This window comes from Amia ocellicauda, chromosome 2, assembly GCF_036373705.1.
Source record: "Amia ocellicauda isolate fAmiCal2 chromosome 2, fAmiCal2.hap1, whole genome shotgun sequence".
NCBI lineage: Eukaryota > Metazoa > Chordata > Actinopteri > Amiiformes > Amiidae > Amia > Amia ocellicauda.
Window position 1 is genome coordinate 50,200,347 of NC_089851.1, and position 19,152 is coordinate 50,219,498.

General features: G+C 44.4%; 1 protein-coding gene across 2 annotated transcripts in view; it reads right to left on the minus strand.

Moving 5' to 3' along the window:
- Positions 1-5,883: 5,883 nt before the first annotated feature.
- The window catches only part of dnaaf11 (dynein axonemal assembly factor 11), a 57,326-nt gene continuing 44,057 nt past the window's right edge, over positions 5,884-19,152 (minus strand). Inside the window, exon 12 of one of the 2 annotated variants that reach the window (XM_066687569.1) lies at positions 5,884-7,145. In XM_066687569.1, the coding sequence (XP_066543666.1) occupies positions 6,962-7,145 (184 nt within the window). In that variant the 3' untranslated portion in view covers positions 5,884-6,961. The remainder of the gene's footprint in view (positions 7,146-19,152) is intronic. The other variant, XM_066687577.1, reaches the window with a different exon arrangement.

The window sequence follows — 19,152 nt, forward strand, 5'->3', positions numbered from 1 at the left end:
AATATCCCTTGTGAGAAGGCTTCATCTGCAACAATAGATATAATCTCTCTGAACTGCTGTGTTTATTAATTTTGATTAGTTTCTGCCATGCCTTTCCCCGGGTAACTGATTGCCCGGGTAACTGATCACACTATCTCCTCTCTTGTGCCTTAAGGATAGAAGTAGCTGACCATAAGCATTGGCACTGCAGTCTTAACACCTCTCGACACATCCTTAAGACGTTAATCTGTTGCGATTCACTACTGTAGACCATACTGATCTACTCTTAAACCCCAATTTCATTCATGGTTGCATAGTTTTGCATAGTTGATTGGTTTTATATATAGTGACATCGTTACCCTCATAATGTCAAGTATATGTTGAATAATATATGTTAGGATTTGTAAAGCCATTAAAGTGGCCTTAGTCGATATAAGCATGAACTAAATCTAATGTAATTAGTTCTGTATTACTTTAAAATTACAGGGGGAAAAAATTAAAAATAGCACACGGTTATTTCCTGTACAGGGGGTCTTTGCATTGATGTCCTGCAGACCATACATTTCAGAACTCAGAGGAGAGGTGCAGATTATTTTAACCCCCCAGTGCATGAGGGTCTTTTTCTCCCACCTTCCTGTACAACACACAGTCTTTCAGCTGTCAACATCACAAACTGTGATAATTTCCAATTGCTTAGGCTTCGGGGATATAAATAACACATTTGTCATTTAAACTGAAGGGTTGTCCATAGGATGGTCTTGTAAGAAATCTGTGTTCCCCCATCTCCCAAGTTGCCTTTGAAATCAGTTAGCAAAGACATGGTTCTGCAGAATGTCACCTTTCACATGAAGCATGTACTGGCAGCTCAGGCGATGATAAGAAGCAGAGACCTTGTTTGTGAAGGAAACTAAATTTGTAATTCAATTACAAGCTGCTTTTGTTTGTCCTGGTCTGTGTTCCGGCCATACCCAGAGCCTCTGTAGCCACTAACAGAAGTTAGCAATTTCAGAAGAGACTCCGAGGAAACTTCACTCAAAGCTGACGAAGCATAATAAAATATGTACTGTATTCCATCAGATTAATTACACTTTCCACTGACTTCTCTCAACCTTCAGATATAATTCAGACAGTGATGGTCTATTTAAATTTTGATCACGCGATACAGATTAAAAGGTTTATGAGTTAACAGATAGCTGTTAAATGTTTATGCATCATACTTTGACATAAAAAGAATTGGATATGAAAAGGAAATAAAAAAAAAATCTTAAAGAGTGCTACAAAATGCTATCATAATAAATTGAGCAGCCTTGACATACACACAATAAAGCTGAAGCAAACAACTATTTCACTGATCTTTTTGATTTTGATCAGTGGGGTGAGCTACTCAAACTACCCCCTTTTTGTAATAAATTCAAAACTACAGAGAACAGAGTGTTGTGGCATCTCTAAACATCAAACATCAAATTTCACTAGGCTTTAATCATTATAATCTGTTAGCCGAGTTTTAAACAGGAGGTCTCTGACCTGCTGACACAAGAGTACACAGGGGCAGCATGAACAACACAATGCCAAGATGTGACATGAGACTAGCAAAGGTACGACAGGGAAGAACATTCTGCATTCCTTCATTTTCTACATCCTGATATACTAGTGATTGGCATGGGCCCTCCAGGTGTGCCATTCTGCAGTATGAAATTAACTTTTTAAATCTATTAGACTGAGAAACACACAGGCTATGCCTGGATAAAATAGCTTTGTGCCTTCAGGCAGACAATAGATATAGATATTAATGACAGGAGCATTCAGCAGTGAATTTGATTGCCTGGCCCATCTGTTTGGAGTCTCACACACACGGGACGTTTTTCACAGCAAGCAACGGAGTGGTCATTTGTTGCCATAGTGACAAAACCAAAAAGGTGAACCAAATATTTAGCAGCCATTCAGAGTCTAGCATGTAGAAACCTAATCTGGTAGTGCACAGAGAAGAGATCATGGTCTGTAATAAGTAAACACCTACCTATAGTATGCATAGATATTTTTGCTTGTGTGTTTTTGGGCCCTTATGCGTTGCTGTAGATCTGGCTTATTGTAACAGAGAACCGAGGCAGGGTTTATAATGAAAGGTTGGTTAATGACTAAACAGCATCCACCTCAGTCAGAACGTAACTCCCTGGATCCCTGATGTGCCATTATATTGGATAGGTGAATGCTCCCTATATTCATATTAATTAACGCTGACACTCCCAGCTTGCCATTTGTGTTAGCCTTCAGGGCTATTTTGTCCTTTTTTACATTAATATACAAGGTTTAAATCCAATGTAGTTGCTTTCAGCTTCTCAACTTGTGTTTTGTACTGCAGGAAGAAGGAAAAAAAAGGCAAGGGTGGAGACTGGGTTACTCCTGCTGGAAAGACAAAGAGAAGGAGATGGAAGTGTCTGATGAAGACGAGAGGTCACTATGAATTAGGAAGGAGAAGAAAGAGGCAGAATGAAACAAAAATAAAGTCTGCTTAAGCTCTCACAATTATAACCGAGATTCATATGCTACAGAATAGTTAAAGTAGTTGACACAGTGCATTTACCTTCACTTATTTACTTCAGCTGGAAAGGTAACTTCAAAAAATACGACTATTAAGCTCTGAGGGTCACCTTTTTATTTTTGCTACAGATGACACAGCAGACATCAGCCTTCAGCCAGCCAACTGTAACAACATCAATATATATTTTTGACAGCTGGACTGGTAGAGCATCTTAATCTACAAGGTTAAATGCCAATTGTTTCCACGTCAATAGAAATATAACAACACCTTGCAGTGCTCCATATGCACTCTGTGGTCATTTGCAAATACAGTCAGGCAAGTACAACAGGCATCTCAGATGAAAGAAGTTGGTAACACATACAGTAACTTGGTTAGTTGGGTCAGCCAATTTTACTTTTCTTTCCATGTGACTTAAAGCAACATGATCTTTACCCAGAAAGAGGACTGTTTGCAAACAAGGTAATTGCTTAACCTGGTAGATTTGTTTCTATAATGTACTTATTTTACTTCCAATTCTATTCAGAGTAGCAAGATGCCTTCCTTCCAGTTAGACAACAGCACATTGCTATAAAGGCAACAGCAGGGCATCATTTTGAGGGGGAAAAGAGGAAACAAGAACTAAACAAAGCAGATCTGAACATTAATAAACAGATATATAAAGTTATATATATAAACCCTCTCTTTGAGAAGCTATGGAGAATGCTGTTCTTCAACGATACACCTTCGCACCCTTCAGAATATAGAATCCCCTATCAAGGCCCTACAAATGAATACATGATTTACTCCTGAGCAAGACCAACCATTTAAATAGTTTATTCCATTTTGCAGATTTTTATGGGTGTTTCTTCTATTTTGTGTGAGAAGATTAGATGTAAGCATGTTACAGTAACTCTAATAAACATATGTATGCCCTCCTGTGTATGGACAGCCATCACCAACTTCAGAAAATCAGGCCCAGGAAGTGCTGATGAGGCTGGTGCTACCGCATGAGCAAATCTCCAATCAGAGCAGATCAGATCTCTCCACCCTAAGCTATGGTGAGTGGAGAATGAATCAATCCCCCGTAAAGTCAGCAGGACCTCTCCGCAGAGTGTTGTGACAGAATAACACCCGACATCCAGCGTAGCTCTTCCGCCAACATTCAGCAGCAGCCCAATAAATCAGGGTGTCAGGTCCAAACAACGGGCTGCTCAACTACAAGGAAACAATTGCTGATTATTGCCCCAGTACCGAATATATTGAAATCACTGCCAGCCCTCTACCATTTCAGCGGGACACGGCTCGCATGGAAGCCAGATATGAAATACCGTTAATGCTTGAGTGCATTGAGGGGAGGTGGGAGATGTGTTCGTGAGTGTGCATGGATGTCATTAGGGAGGGATTTATATTCATTTTCATTGTTGGAAGACAGCTCAGTGGCTCTTTTATATGCAAGGATGACATAGAAAGGCCAACTCATTTAAAAATAATTTAAAAACAAAAGTATTCCATTGCAGACAATTTAACTATCCAAGCTAATACTTACACAATGCGTCTGAACAGTTAGACATTCTTACAATGCACTACATTTCACCCTTGCTAAAAATATGCCAAAGGTCTCATGGACATTTGAAATCAGATTTAGTTACTGTGTTTCGTTAAACATAAATAAGTAATACATCAATTGTTTCAGTGTTTTATTGCTATGTATTTCATTAAATTGAAAATAAGTTCTAAGTTTGGAATGTTTTACATGAGGACTGAAAAGGCAGAGAAGTAGGATAATAAAGTGTATCCTTTTAACTCCAGACACACAGAAGAGGAAAGTGCCAAACCTGATTCAGCCTAGAAGTCTCAAGCACAATCTCAGTGTGCATCTCACCGTTTCATGCCCCAGCAAAACAGATATCAGAAGATAAATGCTTACATCCTATGAGCCTGAAAGCCATTAAAATGATGTCAGATGTTTCGCAATTTAAGCAAATACAGCCAGTGGCACCCTTTATCAGTCACAACTGAGTTCCACCAGTTAAAGCAGGAGTCTATGTTTTAAGAGGAATGCACATTTAAGAGAATCAATCAATAGTGAGGAGGGAATTCGGAAGATCAATCATAATATTCACCGACACCTCCATGGAACAATTATGGCAGCCAACATGACGGACTGCAGCACTTTGCCATCCAAATCTGCTTTTGAGAAGATGTCCTTGCAACAGCCGAAGGTCACAAAGAGAAGCAAATCAAAGGAAAAATAAGATATATTTTGTGCAATTGCTTACTCCCTTGACACAAAACTAATTGTGGGGAATGCAGTCTTCTCCCAATCCCAAGCCCAAGCTCTTTCTATTACAGGTTGGTGTATTTCATAACACACCACAAAAAAAACAGCCCCGCGGTAATGCTATAATGCAGTTCATGGGAGCTTAATGTGACTGGTCACAGCAGCCTCATGCTCACAACACACAGCTGAGGAAACCTACACAGGCATCCCTGGAGAAATACAGGCAATCTAACTGTGGTGTGCAATCCAACTGCTGGAGGGCCTTGGAGTCTTCAGGTTTTCATTCCACCCCGATCTCATAACAGCCTAATTCAACTCATTATTGGCTCAGTTCGGCAATTAGACAACATTCCCCAGCTTGTACGCTGCTGCCGATTCAGACAGAACTGTAAAGCCTGCTAGATTGCAGGCCTCCAGGACATACACATTCATACTCTTGTGTGGCAGATTTCACTGTATAGGACGTAAGCAGTGGTCCAGGCACATGCAGAAGGAGAAGGAAGAGGAATATAGCAGGCACTGGCCTTTTTGTGATCCAAGCATTAGGACTAAGGACTTGGAATTAAATAAAAACAATGAACAAAACTGTAAGCCCTGTACAAACCTGGCCAAAACCAAACAATGGGTTGAGTGGTTTGGCCTTTTATAAAGCTGGAGGAGTCCCCCTGGGTGTCTGATTGGCTGATTAACAGAACACCAAGCCAATGGAATATTATTGTACTCTCATGCCACACAATAAGCCAATCAGAGCTTCCCCTGGGAAACAGCACTCCAACCCCATACCTAATTGGCAGGACAGTCTTCTGAACTGACAACATAAAAAGAGGAATCCACACTGTATATGTTAATCAGTCAGTGAAGAATCAAATAAAATGGGTCAGTCTTTCAGCCACAAACAGGAAAACCTCTATCACATTAATATAACTACATTGAGAAGGTATCATGGGAAAGATTTAGTATAGTTTACATAGTTTCAAAGAAGCTATGTGAGGAAGTCATACTGACAAATTTGTTTGTACTTTGGATGCTGTTACAAATCATTGTGCATAGCTGTATGGTCATGATTTAACCTCACCTAAGAAACCACAGACTCCACTACACACTCTCAGTTTAAAAGCATTAAGTCTTTATTTCCCCAAACCTGAACCTGTTAAAATGTAGGCATGGGCAGATTGGCAGCTTTGGTTTTCTCCAAGGTATTTTATAATATAATATAAGGAGTTATATTGTTTTCCCCTCATTTACAAAATGCACCTACAAACCTACGCTTATGAATTCAGCACTGGAATTCTATGTAATTTAAAGTAGCAGGCTCATAATATAAATGGCACACCTCTCTGGCTTGAAATGTGAAGGGGAAGCAAAATCAGGTGAAGGACAGAGGCACTGACCTGATTACATCCGTTTGATTCCATCAAAAGTGCTGATACCATCACTTACTCATGCCACAGTGGATTATGCAGGCTATCTCTCATTGATTGGGCCCCTTTGTCTTTACATGGTACAAGGAAATTGTGTTTTAGACATTAAATAATGTAATGTCTTCTTCTAAGCATTACCGTAATGACTTAATGGTGACAGTTTAGGCTCGCCAGATGCTGAGGTAAGTTTGCTGGGCATAGGGGTGCCCTGTCTATCAGTTGAATTCTATGCTATTTTGAATAACATTTTGCTCCCTTCTGGAACTCCAGACAAGATGCAGTGTTCTGTTTTGTTCGATTTGAGCAATCACCTAAAGCAACTTGTACCTCACCTTGGTTCCTTTGTCAGGACCAGTTCATATTAAAAGCTCGTTTTCCTCCCTTCAAGGACAGTTTTTATGTAACGTTGGAGCCCCACATGTATGCAAGATATTCCTATGAAAAACTTCTAGATGAATTATTGGACATAATGAATGGATAATAATTCATATTTATATATTTATTTAGAGAAAGAAAATTAGATAAACCTTCAAATAAAAGACTAGTGCTAACTTTTCTGCACCACTTTGGGAAATCAGTGAAGTCACACCACACGTCAATAGGAAGGATGGAAATCTCCTGGGTTAGGAAGAGCAAACTGATGGCTATTTCAGTCTGCCCATAGGACTGGGTGCCTAAAACAAAGGAGGCTACAGATGGGCATGGATCGCAATTAAATTGAACCAAATCATTCCTGATATTCAAATCCTTCAGACTGTCTACTCATATTAAATGTGGAACGGCAGGATCATCCTCAAAGCTGTCATCATGGGGCGTGACTTCAGTCAGCAGGGGGTGCTGCCAAGGTCCTAGAGATGAGTCCTTCTCCTTTTGTACAATATTTGCCAGGTCGATGCCCGATTGCCTGCTGGGATCCACTTCCAGCTTTTCAGTCCCTTTAGTGTTCCTATGTAGAAGACAACACAATGGAGGAGTTAGCAACACATATCAAACACATGGATTTGGAAGCATTTGAAATGGCTAGATTATCTATATTATAAATCATTGATGAAATACATTTATTTTGTTACTTAGTACAAAAGATAAACTGAGTTAATATATATTTACAAAAAAACAACTAAACAAATTCAGTTATATTTTCTGCAACACTACATGAAAACCAATCAAATAAATATAAACAGTAACACAATATGCAGTGCCTATAGGAAGTATTCACCCCCCTTTATCCTTTTTCATATTTTGTTGTTACTTAAATTGTAATGCATTTAAATTGGATTTTTCTTCCTTTGATTTAAACAACTTTCTCAATTCTTTGAAGAGACAATATAATTATTGTTGTGAAACAACAGTTAATGAAAAAAAAAAAAATTGAAATATCTCGGTTAAAAAACGATTATCCGAGAAAGAGAAACCGCCCAGACGGGGAGGGGCTATGCAGTTACTCATGGGAACTCTGTGAACGTAAGTGTATCAAAGCTGCCTACCGGACCGGGGGGGTGTGTGTCCCGCCAACAGACCCCCTTGCGTCTCCTATAATTAGTGGGACACACACCCCCATTCTTCCTCTTTTGCCGGAGCTAGACTCCGCATGGCAACCCAGCTCTGGGCGGTTTCTCTTTCTCGGATAACCGGGGTTGCATTTGCAACCTATCGTTATCCTTCGAGTCGAGAAACCACCCAGAGGGGGAGGGGTGAGTGTATACCCAACGCGTCGTGCAGGAGGCCGGCAGCAGAGAGATAAGGAGGCTGCCGCAAGGCCGCGGCCAGATAGGGCAAGGCCTCAACCTCATTGGTAAAACAGCCGAGGTAGGGGAGAGGATGGGGGCCGATCCCTACCGTGAAGAAGGTAGAGGGGCACATCCGAGGCCATAGCCTAAGAGTTGGTCCGTAGTGCGGCTCCCCCTACTGCAATCTATGTAGCACCGCAAAGCCCTAGCCGGGCAAAGCAGGTGCAGTCACCTGTCATCTTCGGATGAGAAAGGCGGAGGATGGAATGCCATCAACTCCACCGGCGAATTGACACTGGAACTGAGACACCAGGAAATGTGCTCCAGGTGATGCACCGTCAATGTGGACATGGCACGCAGAGTACACCTTGAGGGTGGACGGGGTCCGGCCTGCGTGCAACAGCTCCTGCAGAAACTCTAGGATCACCGCTATAGGGCAGGTGACCAGGTCATGAGCTCTCTCCAGGCACGATGAGTGGAAGGCCTGCCAGCGGTACGAGTACTGCAACCTCGTAGAGGGAGCCCTCGCCGATTGGATGGTAGCCACCACTGCCTCCGAGAGCCCTAGGGCTGAGAGGCGTTCCCGTTCAGGGGCCAGACCCAGAGCTGCAGGAGGCCTGGGTTCAGATGCCACAGCATGCCCTGGGCCTGCGACAGCTGGTTTGCCCAGAGGACAAGGACACGAGGTCAACAAACCAGGGGCGGCATGGACACCTGGGGGGCGACCAGCAGGACTGTGGACCTCTCCCTCCTGATCACTGCCAGTATGGCTGGGAGAAGAAGGAGTGGCGGGAAGGCGTAGAGGAGACTGCGTGGCCACAGGTGTGCCAGAGCGTCAATCCCCTACGGCCCATTGAGGTCTCGGACGGAGAACCATTGAGGGCAGTGTGTGGACTCTCAAGTGGCAAAGAGATCTACACGCGCCCTGCCGAACCGGTGCCAAATCCACTTCACCAATTGCGGGTGAAGCCGCCACTCCGAAGCTAGGGGAGGCACCCTGGAGAGGAGGTCCGCTGCTGTATTGGAGTGACCTGAGAGATAAACTGCTCGGAGCAAGCAGAATAGGGGATGCACCCAGAGCAACAGGTGGCGAGCCAGGCGATTGAGCACAGTCGATTCGAGCACATTGATGTGGGGGGCTTGAAGAGCTTCGCCCCACACTCCCCTGACTCCGTGACCAAGGCAGACAGCGCCGCGTCCGTTGTCACAACCACTCGGTGGCAAACCGGCCCGAGGGGCACACCGAGGGTCAAATTCGAAGGGCTCTGCCACCAATGGAGCACCTTCCAACACACCAGAGTGACACTGTCATGGATGCATGTGAAGAGCAGCAAACCACCGCTGCAGGGGCCTCAACCGCAGGAGGCCCAGGGGCAGGGCTTGAGACGCGGCCGCCAGCAGGCCCAGCAGCCTCTGGCATAGGTGCACCATCACGCTGTCTCTCAAATGGAAGTGGGAAAGGCACAAAGTGATGGCAGTAACTCTCAAGGGCGCCAAGAAGGCACGCATGGCAATGGAATCGAGGCACAGCCCTAGAAACTGTGCCTGTTGAGTCGGCGTAAACGACTCTTCTTCCAGTTGACCCAAAGTCACCTAGAGGTGGTCGAGGACCAGGGCTGTGTGGGCTGGAACCTGCTTCCTGGAGTGTTTGCACACCAGCCAGTCGTCTAGGTAATTCAGGATGTGGACGCCCTGAAGCCGCAGTGGGGCCAGGGCGGCATCCATGCACTTGCTGAAAGTGCGAGGGGCTAGCGACAGGCCGAAGGGGAGGACAGCGTATTCATATGCCCTGCCCTCGAAGGCAAAGCATAGAAACTTCCTGTGGTGCGCGATCGGGACATGAAAGTAAGCGTCTTTCAAAGTCGACCGTAATGAACCAGTCCCCTGGCCGAATGGCATGTGAGCATCTTGAAGCGCAAGACCTTCAGGTGGCAGTTCAGGGCTCTCAGATCTAAGATGGGGCGGAGACCACCATCTTTCTTGGGCACCAGGAAGTAGGGAGAGTAGAAACCCTCGTGCTGTGCCAGAGGGGGCACTTCGCAGATGGCGTGCTTCTTGAGCAGGGCCAAGATCTCTGTGCGAAGTGCAGCGCACTGCAGCTGTCCTTCACACGTGTGCGCGTCATGCCCCGGAAGGTAGGGGGCCGGGTGTGGAATTGCAGGGAGTAACCGACTGTAACAGTTTGGAGCACCCAAGAGTCGTGGGTGCATATCTGCCAATTTGAGAGTTGCTGTGGGGTGTATTGGTGGGCCAGAGACTGCTGGAAACCATCAGGGGAGTGGCTGGGGCGGCGGCAGAAGTGATACCTGCATGGCCAGCCGGGCACGGGCTGTGACGGCACGACCTCGGTTGCACCTGCCAGGGCAGGAAGAGCCGGGGTGGCGGTGGGGGCAGGGGCAGGGGCAGGGGCAGTGGCAGAGGTCATGAGACGGCGGCGCAAGTCTCCAGGGGCCCGCTGGAGCAGTCATGGCTGCGGACGGGGCGCTAGAGGTCTGGGTGGCACCTGAGGAGTGCGATGTGGGTAGACCTGAGCCAGCTGGGCAGACTGTTCCCTCGCTCGCAGTGAGCGGGTGAGCATGGCCTTGACCGCAGGGCCAAATCAATGAACCCAGGCGAGATAGGCGCGTCAATAAAGTGGGCCCTGTCTGCCTCCGGGACACATCTGGCCTGGGATAGCCACAGCTGGCGTCTCACAGCCACCATCGCTGCCAAGGACCGGCTTGTGGCCCGGGCGCCGTGACGCAAGGTGTCCACCAGGAGGTCACCTGTAGCTGCCAGTTCTCTGAGGGGGCCCGCAGACTCAGGGCCAAGGGTCTCTATCAAGCCAGCCATGTAGAGAGCAAACAGTGGTGTTCTGCAGGCGTGCCACCTGGGCCCCGGCTGCATAGGCTTTTAGGAAAAGGCACTCTGTAGCCCTGCACTGCCTGTTAGGGCAGGCAAGGTTCTGTGGTTCAGCCGACACCGGCGGGAGTGACACCAGGGTGGCGATGGTTGAATCCACCAAGGGGAAGGACAGGAGACCTGCTTCCTGAGCGCTTTGGACTCGGCTAAAGGCCTCAACGACACAGGTCGGGGCAGGAGCCGAAGCTAGCCCGTTCCACGTGGCCTGCAACTCTGTGAGGAAGTTAGGCAGCATGGGAAGTGCTCTTGGGGGCCAGTGGGAAGGGGCAGCAGCAGCGTGGTGGAAGCAAGCAGGCAGGTGACAATGAAACGCCGGCCAGTGGGAGCACCTGTGGCTGTGTAACAGGCACTGTGCAACCTAGACGCGTCACCAGCAACTCAGGGGTGGTTATGGTTGGCCCCGAGTGCAGGCACTGCAGCCTCTGATGACACCAGCTGCGCTGAACCCATACTCAGAGAGACAGCGCCGGCCACAACGCACCGGGGCACACCGAAACGCACAGGCGCCGGGGCCCGCAGATAGCGGAGCACACTGTGCAAAGTCAAAGTCGATGTTAAGATCACACTGGATACAGCGGAGATGTACTCAGACTTCAGGACTTGCAGTGCAGCGGCGTTGTGACGCGGACGCACCGAGGCGCACCAGGCTGAGATCGCCGGGGCCCACAGGTAGCGGAGCACACTCTTGCAAAGTCAAGGTCGATGTTAAGATCACACTGGATACAGCGGAGATGTTCTCAGACTTACTTGCAGTGGAGCTGCGATGAGACGAAGGCGCACCAAAGCGCACCAGGCAGAAGATCGCCGGGGCCCGCAGGTAGAGGAACACACTTTTGCAAACTCAAGGTCGATGTTAAGATCACACTGGATACACCGGATATGTTCTCAGACTTCAGGACTTGCAGTGGAGCGGTGCCAAGACGTGGACGCACCAAGGCGCACCAGGCCGAAGATCGCCGTGGCCCGCAGGTAGCGGAACACACTTTTGCAAACTCAAGGTCGATGTTAAGATCACACTGTATACAGCGGAGATGTTCTCAGACTTCAGGACTTGCAGTGGAGCGGTGCCAAGACGTGGACGCACCGAGGCGCACCAGGCCGAAGATCGCCGTGGCCCGCTGGTACATGGCGTTTAAACACACTAAGGCTGACTAAAGTCACACTGGACGCAGCGGAGATGCACTCAAAGCACTGCATACTCCAGGGAGCAGGTTCTAGCCCACACAGCCCTGGTCCTCAACCACCTCTATGTGGTCTAGGACTTTGGGACAACTGGAAGAAGAGTCGTTTAATGCCGACTCAACAGGCACAGTTTCTAGAGCTGTGCCTCGATTCCATTGCCATGCGTGCCTTCTTGGCGCCCTTGAGAGTTACTGCCATCACTTTGTGCCTCTCCCACTTCCGGTTGAGAGACAGCGTGATGGTGCACCTATGCCAGAGGCTGCTGGGCCTGTCTGCAATGGTCGCGGAGTCAAACTGGACCTTCATTCGCTTCTCAAGACTGGACGTAACGGGCCCGGCTTCCTCCATAGGACATCCGGTGTTGGCTTCAGTCGAGCCTCAGTAACCTTGTTGGCTCTGCCCCTGGCTTCCCATCCAGTGTCAGTGGTTCAGCCCCACTCCCCCTCCTAGTTATTCGTCTGTCTGCGCACCACTGGTCATGCACATCCTCGTAGGCTATGGCCTCGGATGTGCACCTCTATCTTCTTCACGGTAGGGATCGGCCCCCGGCCTCTCCCCTACATCGGCTGTTCTACCAATGAGGTTGAGGCCTTGCCCTATCTGGCCGCGGCCTCCTTGTCTCTCTGCTGCCGGCCTCCCGCACGACGAATTGGGTATACGCTCACCCTTCCCCCTCTGGGTGGTTTCTCGACTCAAAGGATAACAATAGGTTGCGAATGCAATCTCGGTTATCCGAGAAAGAGAAACCGCCCAGAGCTGGGTTGTCGTGTGGAAGTCTAGCTCTGGCAAAAGAGGAAGAATGGGGGTGTGTGTCCCATTAATTATAGCAGACGCAAGAGGGGGTCTGCTGGGGGGACACACACCCCCCGGTCCAGTAGGCAGCTTTGATACACTTACGTTCACAGAGTTCCCATGAGTAACTGCATAGCCCCTCCCCGTCTGGGCGGTTTCTCGACTCAAAGGATAACTATGAACCCTCCTGAATCAATATTTGTAGAACCGCAACAATTAGTAAGTAGTCTAGTAGTAGCAGTAAGTACCAAGTCTTTTGGTGTAAGTTTCTACAAGGTTTGCACATCTGGACTGTGAAATATTCACTTATTCTTCTTGGCAACAGTGTTCAGGCTCTGTCAAGTTGGATGGGGATTGTTGGTGGACAGCAATCTTCAATCTTGCCACAGTTCTAGATCTATTGCAGACTGAGCAGGTTTTCCTCAAGGATTTGCCTGTTTTTGGTTCCAACCATTTTGCCCTCTACCCTGACAAGCTTCCCAGTCAGGATGCCAGGATTTTACATATTTTTTCAGAAATGGCTTCCTTCTTTCCACTCTTCCATACAGGCCACATTTGTGTAGTACATGAGCTATTGTTGACACATGGACAGTTTCTCCCAAGTTGAACACTGCTTCTGTGTTTCAGAGTTGTCATTGACCTCTTGGTGGCTTCTCTGACCAATGTCCTTCTTATACAGCTGCTCATTTTGGAAGGACAGCCTACTCTAAGGGATTCTGGGTGGTGCCATATATCTTCTACTTATTAATCAAGGATTGACTGTGTTCCAAAAGGTTTTAAATGTCTTTGAAATATTTGTATACCCCTCCTCTGATCTGTGCCTTTCCACAACTTTGTTCTGAAAGCTCCTTGGTCTTCAAGGTATATCTTTGCTTTGAATGCACTACCCAACTGTGGCACCTTACAGAGACAGGTGTATTGAATTTGAAATCATGTGAACCTCTTTTATTGCACACAGATGGACTTCTTATTGTGTGAATTGTGAAGGCATTAAGAGTGTCACTGCAAAAAGGGGGTGAATAAATATCTAATGAAGACTCTTCAGGTTTTTATTTTTAATTGATTTGTTTTTTACAACCCCCTTTTTTATTTTAAAACATATGTGAAGGTGTAGAATGGGTTGTGTAAATCAAAGTGAGAAAAATTCTCATATAATGTTTTTAAAACAACTCATGAATGAGATACAATGCATTTTGGCTGTGTTACAGAGAGCGGTCACTCTGAGCCTTGGCGTGTATTCAAACGGAGACACCCAACACCTGCTTTGCGCAGAGCGGTCTGAAAGCCTTCCAGAGTGCACACTCTCACACAGCAGATGCATTATTGACGCTTGTCTACGTTTCGAAACAGAGTACCACTAAACAAATGGGGAAACATCAAGGTAATGCTGGATGTGCTGACATGGTGATCTCCATATCAAAAAGTGTTACAAAGGCTCAAGCTTCACAAATTCCTTAAACAATACAATGTCTGCCTTCTACTGCAGCAAGAACACATTTCCTTCACCTCTATGGTTTCTTTCCTTGCCTGACTATCAAATATTCCATCTCTGCCAACCATATAAAAAGCTCCTTGAGGACTGTGAAAAAATCATTTAACACCCTAGAGCAGGCACTCTCCTCTCCAACCAGCAAGAACCAAGCTGAGCACAGATGTGTGCATGAGAAACAAAATCAGCCTGCTTCACATGTAATTGAATGTGTGAATTAATCTGTACTGCTTCCTCAAAAAGAGGTTTTCGGTGGAATAGCTAAATTATTTAAACAATTATTGATTGAAGAGAAAGTGGAAGTATACTGTTCCAAATGCTCTATGCCCTGGACACGTAAAGAAATAATGAACAATCATACAAAATAAAACCACAACGCCTCATTCCTTGCTGCTCTGGTTGTATTTAGTCTTTATATAATAACAGTATGACCCATTCCATCTTTATAATGTCACAATACCATGCTGACATTGTAGCAGTGTAGTCTGATAAGGATCACACAGCTTGTCTTCCTGTACTGACACACTGTACTGACACGTGCTAACGTGCTAGTACTGACACCCAGCCAAAGCAGAGTCAAGTGCCCAGTGTTAGCCTATTGTCCGTGTGGAAATCTATCTTGTTTCTGTATTTTCCCAGGCCTTTTCCCATTCTATAGCAGTGTATGCCCCACTAAATTGGCTGAATAACTACTACAATTAAAGTAAAGTGAAAACTGTTAGTATTTCCACGTGCTTTTGGCTATGCAGTTCCAATGGCCATGTTTATTGTAATGTATGTAGTCAATATTCGATAAGACAAAGGAGGTATCACCAAAGACATAAACAACGTTAACATTCAATTGGTTATTGTTCAAAAGATCTTTTATGTGGTTGTCATCTAGGTTTTTTTTTTCATTTCATGTGATCTATTCAATAGCTTTTTCCATCTTTGTTCTGTTCTTCCTACAATGTGTCTAGGCCATTGCCATTTTAACACTTTTTCAATATCACATATTTTGGTTTGTTCTTGGATCTAATCCTTTATTTTTCTATTTTGTGATTTTTCATGCATGCATCTTTCCATGCTCCTTTTTGTCATCTGCAATTTTGTTTGCCCAACCAATCCACTCAGAGATTTGCCATTTTGAGAGCAACATCTTCTCGTCTGGCTTCTGCTTGAATTTGCATTAAAGAATGACGAAGAATTCCTGGTGGCCTGGTAGCAGCAAGAGTTCTTAACAGTTAAGAGTGTCCTTGATCTCAATTGAACATTTTAATTGTCTTTTTATTATATAGTGCTATATATCTAAGATAACTATACATGTTGTAGCTATATAAAGTATTGACTGAAAAATATTTCATTCTGTTACCTTAATTGTAAAATATGGTGTCTGAGTAACACGTATTGTCACATTTCGATTGTTTGCTATGTGATAATGCTCCCCAAGTTGAGGGGATTCTCGTCTTACAGTGTTTATTACAGTGTGTGTGTGTGCGTGTGCGTGTCTCTCTCATCTCTTCAACTCCCCCCCGGTGATGTGAGCCTGCAAAAAGAATATAAGGAATTCAAATAATAAAGTAATAGTAATAAAGTGGTGCACATGAAGCCCTATATTTACTAAATTAAATAGTTTAATGACTGCTCCCCATCATTCAATTTTTCATATTAGTGAATTAATGGCAAGAGACCTCAAATATTTATCCTCCAGCGATGCAGTGCATCGATGGGAAATGACCTTAAATCTGAACTCTAAATATTTAATTAATGTCTGGATGGTCATGCCTGATAATGGCACGCATGAACCTGTCTGTTAATGTATTAAAATCTTTATTGAAGCAAGTGCCTACATCTCTGAAGTCACACTTAAACTGGATGTGAGCTAGACACTGGCAAGAGGAGAGGAAAAACAAGGGGAGGTATGCAAGACTCAAATTGTCACCCTATCTGGTGTAGTGTTCAACTGTGCATAGCATAACATTGTTATTTTGCAGATTGTGATGCCGCGAGTGAGTGATATTTGTAGTGCACCTTTGCATAATTCAAATTCGAACAAATGTTTTGCAGCAAACATAAACATGCAATGGAGTTATTATTCCTTACAAATGCAGCGGTGCTAGAATGAATGGAAATTCCTTAAGAACACCACTAACGTAATTTGATAACACACAGGCCTGCAGTACGATGGGCAACTGCAACTGCAGATTACCTCAGGAAGGCATATTTGTCATTTACACATTCACATTGTAGAATTCCTCCTACAAGTCTGCATTAAAGCATTGCAGAAGAGTTGTACTTCTGCCATGGGAGAGCAAATCTCACGACAGTTGATATTCCTCTTTCCATCCTTTCCCAACAACAAACAACAAACAAACTTCTGTTCTGTTCCATCAATATACTTCCAAAGCCAGTTCTCACAAATGTACATCTAATTCAATTATTGCCAGTATAAGATAAGGACAGGTTTTCTCACTATCCCCCTGCTTTGACCTTACAAAAAACAATGCTAGTGTACTTTTGCTTCTTTCATGCCAGATTCACAGCATTAGGAGAGTAATATGGGACAAAATCCATAATCAATCAATCCATCCGTTATTCAATCATCACCCGCATCATTTTTGAACACTATACAATATAAAATAAAATACATTACAAAATGCCAACCTGTCTATTTACAGTGGGGTCCAATGGCAAAGCACAAACAATACTTTAAAAAATATAAACAATATAATTATAGAGATAAACTCAAAATACCAACATGTGAGAAATACTGTACTATATTAATTTTCCAATGGAACCCACCAAAATCATTTATTGATTTAATTAAAAATCAATGTCCTCCAAAACGAGGTTTCACAATTAATGGCACCCTTAAAGATTATTGTAAATAACATCTACCAAAATTAAACCAGGAAGTCTTAAGCAACTATATTGAGCCCTTACATCACTTCCTGTTTCACCAAGGTATAGAAATGAGGTAACACACATGCAATATTCCTTTGTCATCCAACACCATGAAGAAAACAAAAGAACTGGCGGTTCAAAAAAGACAGATGGTCATAGACCTTCATAAATCTGGTAATGGCTACAAGAATATCCACAAACGATTGAATATACCACTGAGCACTGTCAGGGCAATTATTAACAAATTCAAAACATATGGAACAGTTGAAAACCTCATGGGTAGAGGACGCAAATGCATTTTGCCCCCCAGGGTTAGGGAGGAGGATGGTAAGAGAAGCAACAAAATCCCCAAGAATCACTGTGAAAAAATTGCAGGCCTTGGTGGCGTTTTGGGGTCACCAGATTTCAATAAGCACCATCAGACGCCACCTCCACAACCACAGGCTCTTTGGAAGGGTTGCCAGAAGAAAGCCCTTTCAGACCCCAAGACACAGATGCAAGTGCATGGAGTTTGCCAAACGTCATTTAAATTATGACTGGAAGAAGGTGCTCTGGTCAGATGAGACCAAAATTGAACGTTTTTGTCAGATACAGCATCGGCATGTTTGTCGTCGAAGCAGAGATGCATACTAGGAGAGGCACCTTATACCCATGGTGAAATATCGTGGTGGGTCAGTGATGTTCTGGGGCTATTTTAATTTCAGAGGTCCAGGGGCACTAGTTAAGATTGATGGCATAATGAATTTCACCAAGTATCAGGCAAGATTGGTTGCCTCTGCCAGAAGGCTGGGACTTGGCCGTAGTTGGACTTTCCAACAAGACAATGACCGAAAACATACCTCAAGATCCACATAGAAATGGTTCTATGACAACAAAATCAATGTTCTGCCATCGCCATCTCAGTCGTTGGACCTCAATCCAATCAAAAACCTGTGTGCTGAGTTGAAGGGGGCAGTTGATAAGCGCAAACACGAAATTGGGAAGGATCTTGAAAGGATCTGCATAGAGGAATGGTCCAAAATCCCTCCAAATGTGTTCCTTAACCTTGTCAAATATTATAGGAAAAGATTCCATGCTGTTATCCTTGCTAGAGGTGGTTGTACTAAGTACTAAATGAGCAGTGCCAATAATTATGAAACCTTGATTTTTGTTAATTTATTTTGTATTAAATAATTGTATGATTTTGGTTGGTTCCATTGAAACATTAATAAATTACAGTATTGCTCACATGTTGGTATTTTGAGTTTCTCTTTAATTATATTGTTTATATTTTTAAAAGTATTGTTTGTGCATTGCCAGTCTGGGGGTGCCAGTAATTTTGGAGCCCACTGAATGACTCCTTTACAAACACTGTGTCCTTCATGCAGAGACACCATACTCCCAGAGGAATCTCTTGAATAAAGGAAATGTATTTCTGCTTTGGGTTTACATGCTACCTGTAGAAGCACAACATTCCTCAGGGACACTATTATAACTGTATACTTTAAATCCCACTGTGCAAGAGTAATTAACGTCTTTGTTTTACATGAATTATCCAGGCTTAGCAAGTCATCACTTAGAAACATAATCAGTATTCTCAAGGCCTGCCTTTTCATGTTATACTTTGAAGAAAACCGACTTAAGAAAGTTTCAGTTTCCGGCCACTTAAAATCGCACGGGCTCAAGCAACGCATCTCGAAAATTGCAACAACCAAAAAAAGGCTATAAGACATTTTATAACCATTTAGAATGCATTTGATCACTTTTAACTTCAAAGGAATTAGAATATCAAAATGAACGGTGACCTTCACCATTTACCTTTAAAAGTGCCTTTTAAACCCAGACACATGGAGGTTGGCCCTTTTGATGAGAAGGTCATCATATGCCACCAGGATAAAAACAGCATGACATACAGAATAAATGGCTTCATTTACTGTTTCTTCAGTATCATAATTAAATTTGATCTCAGTGAGAAGCATAAATAACAAATATCGCCCAGC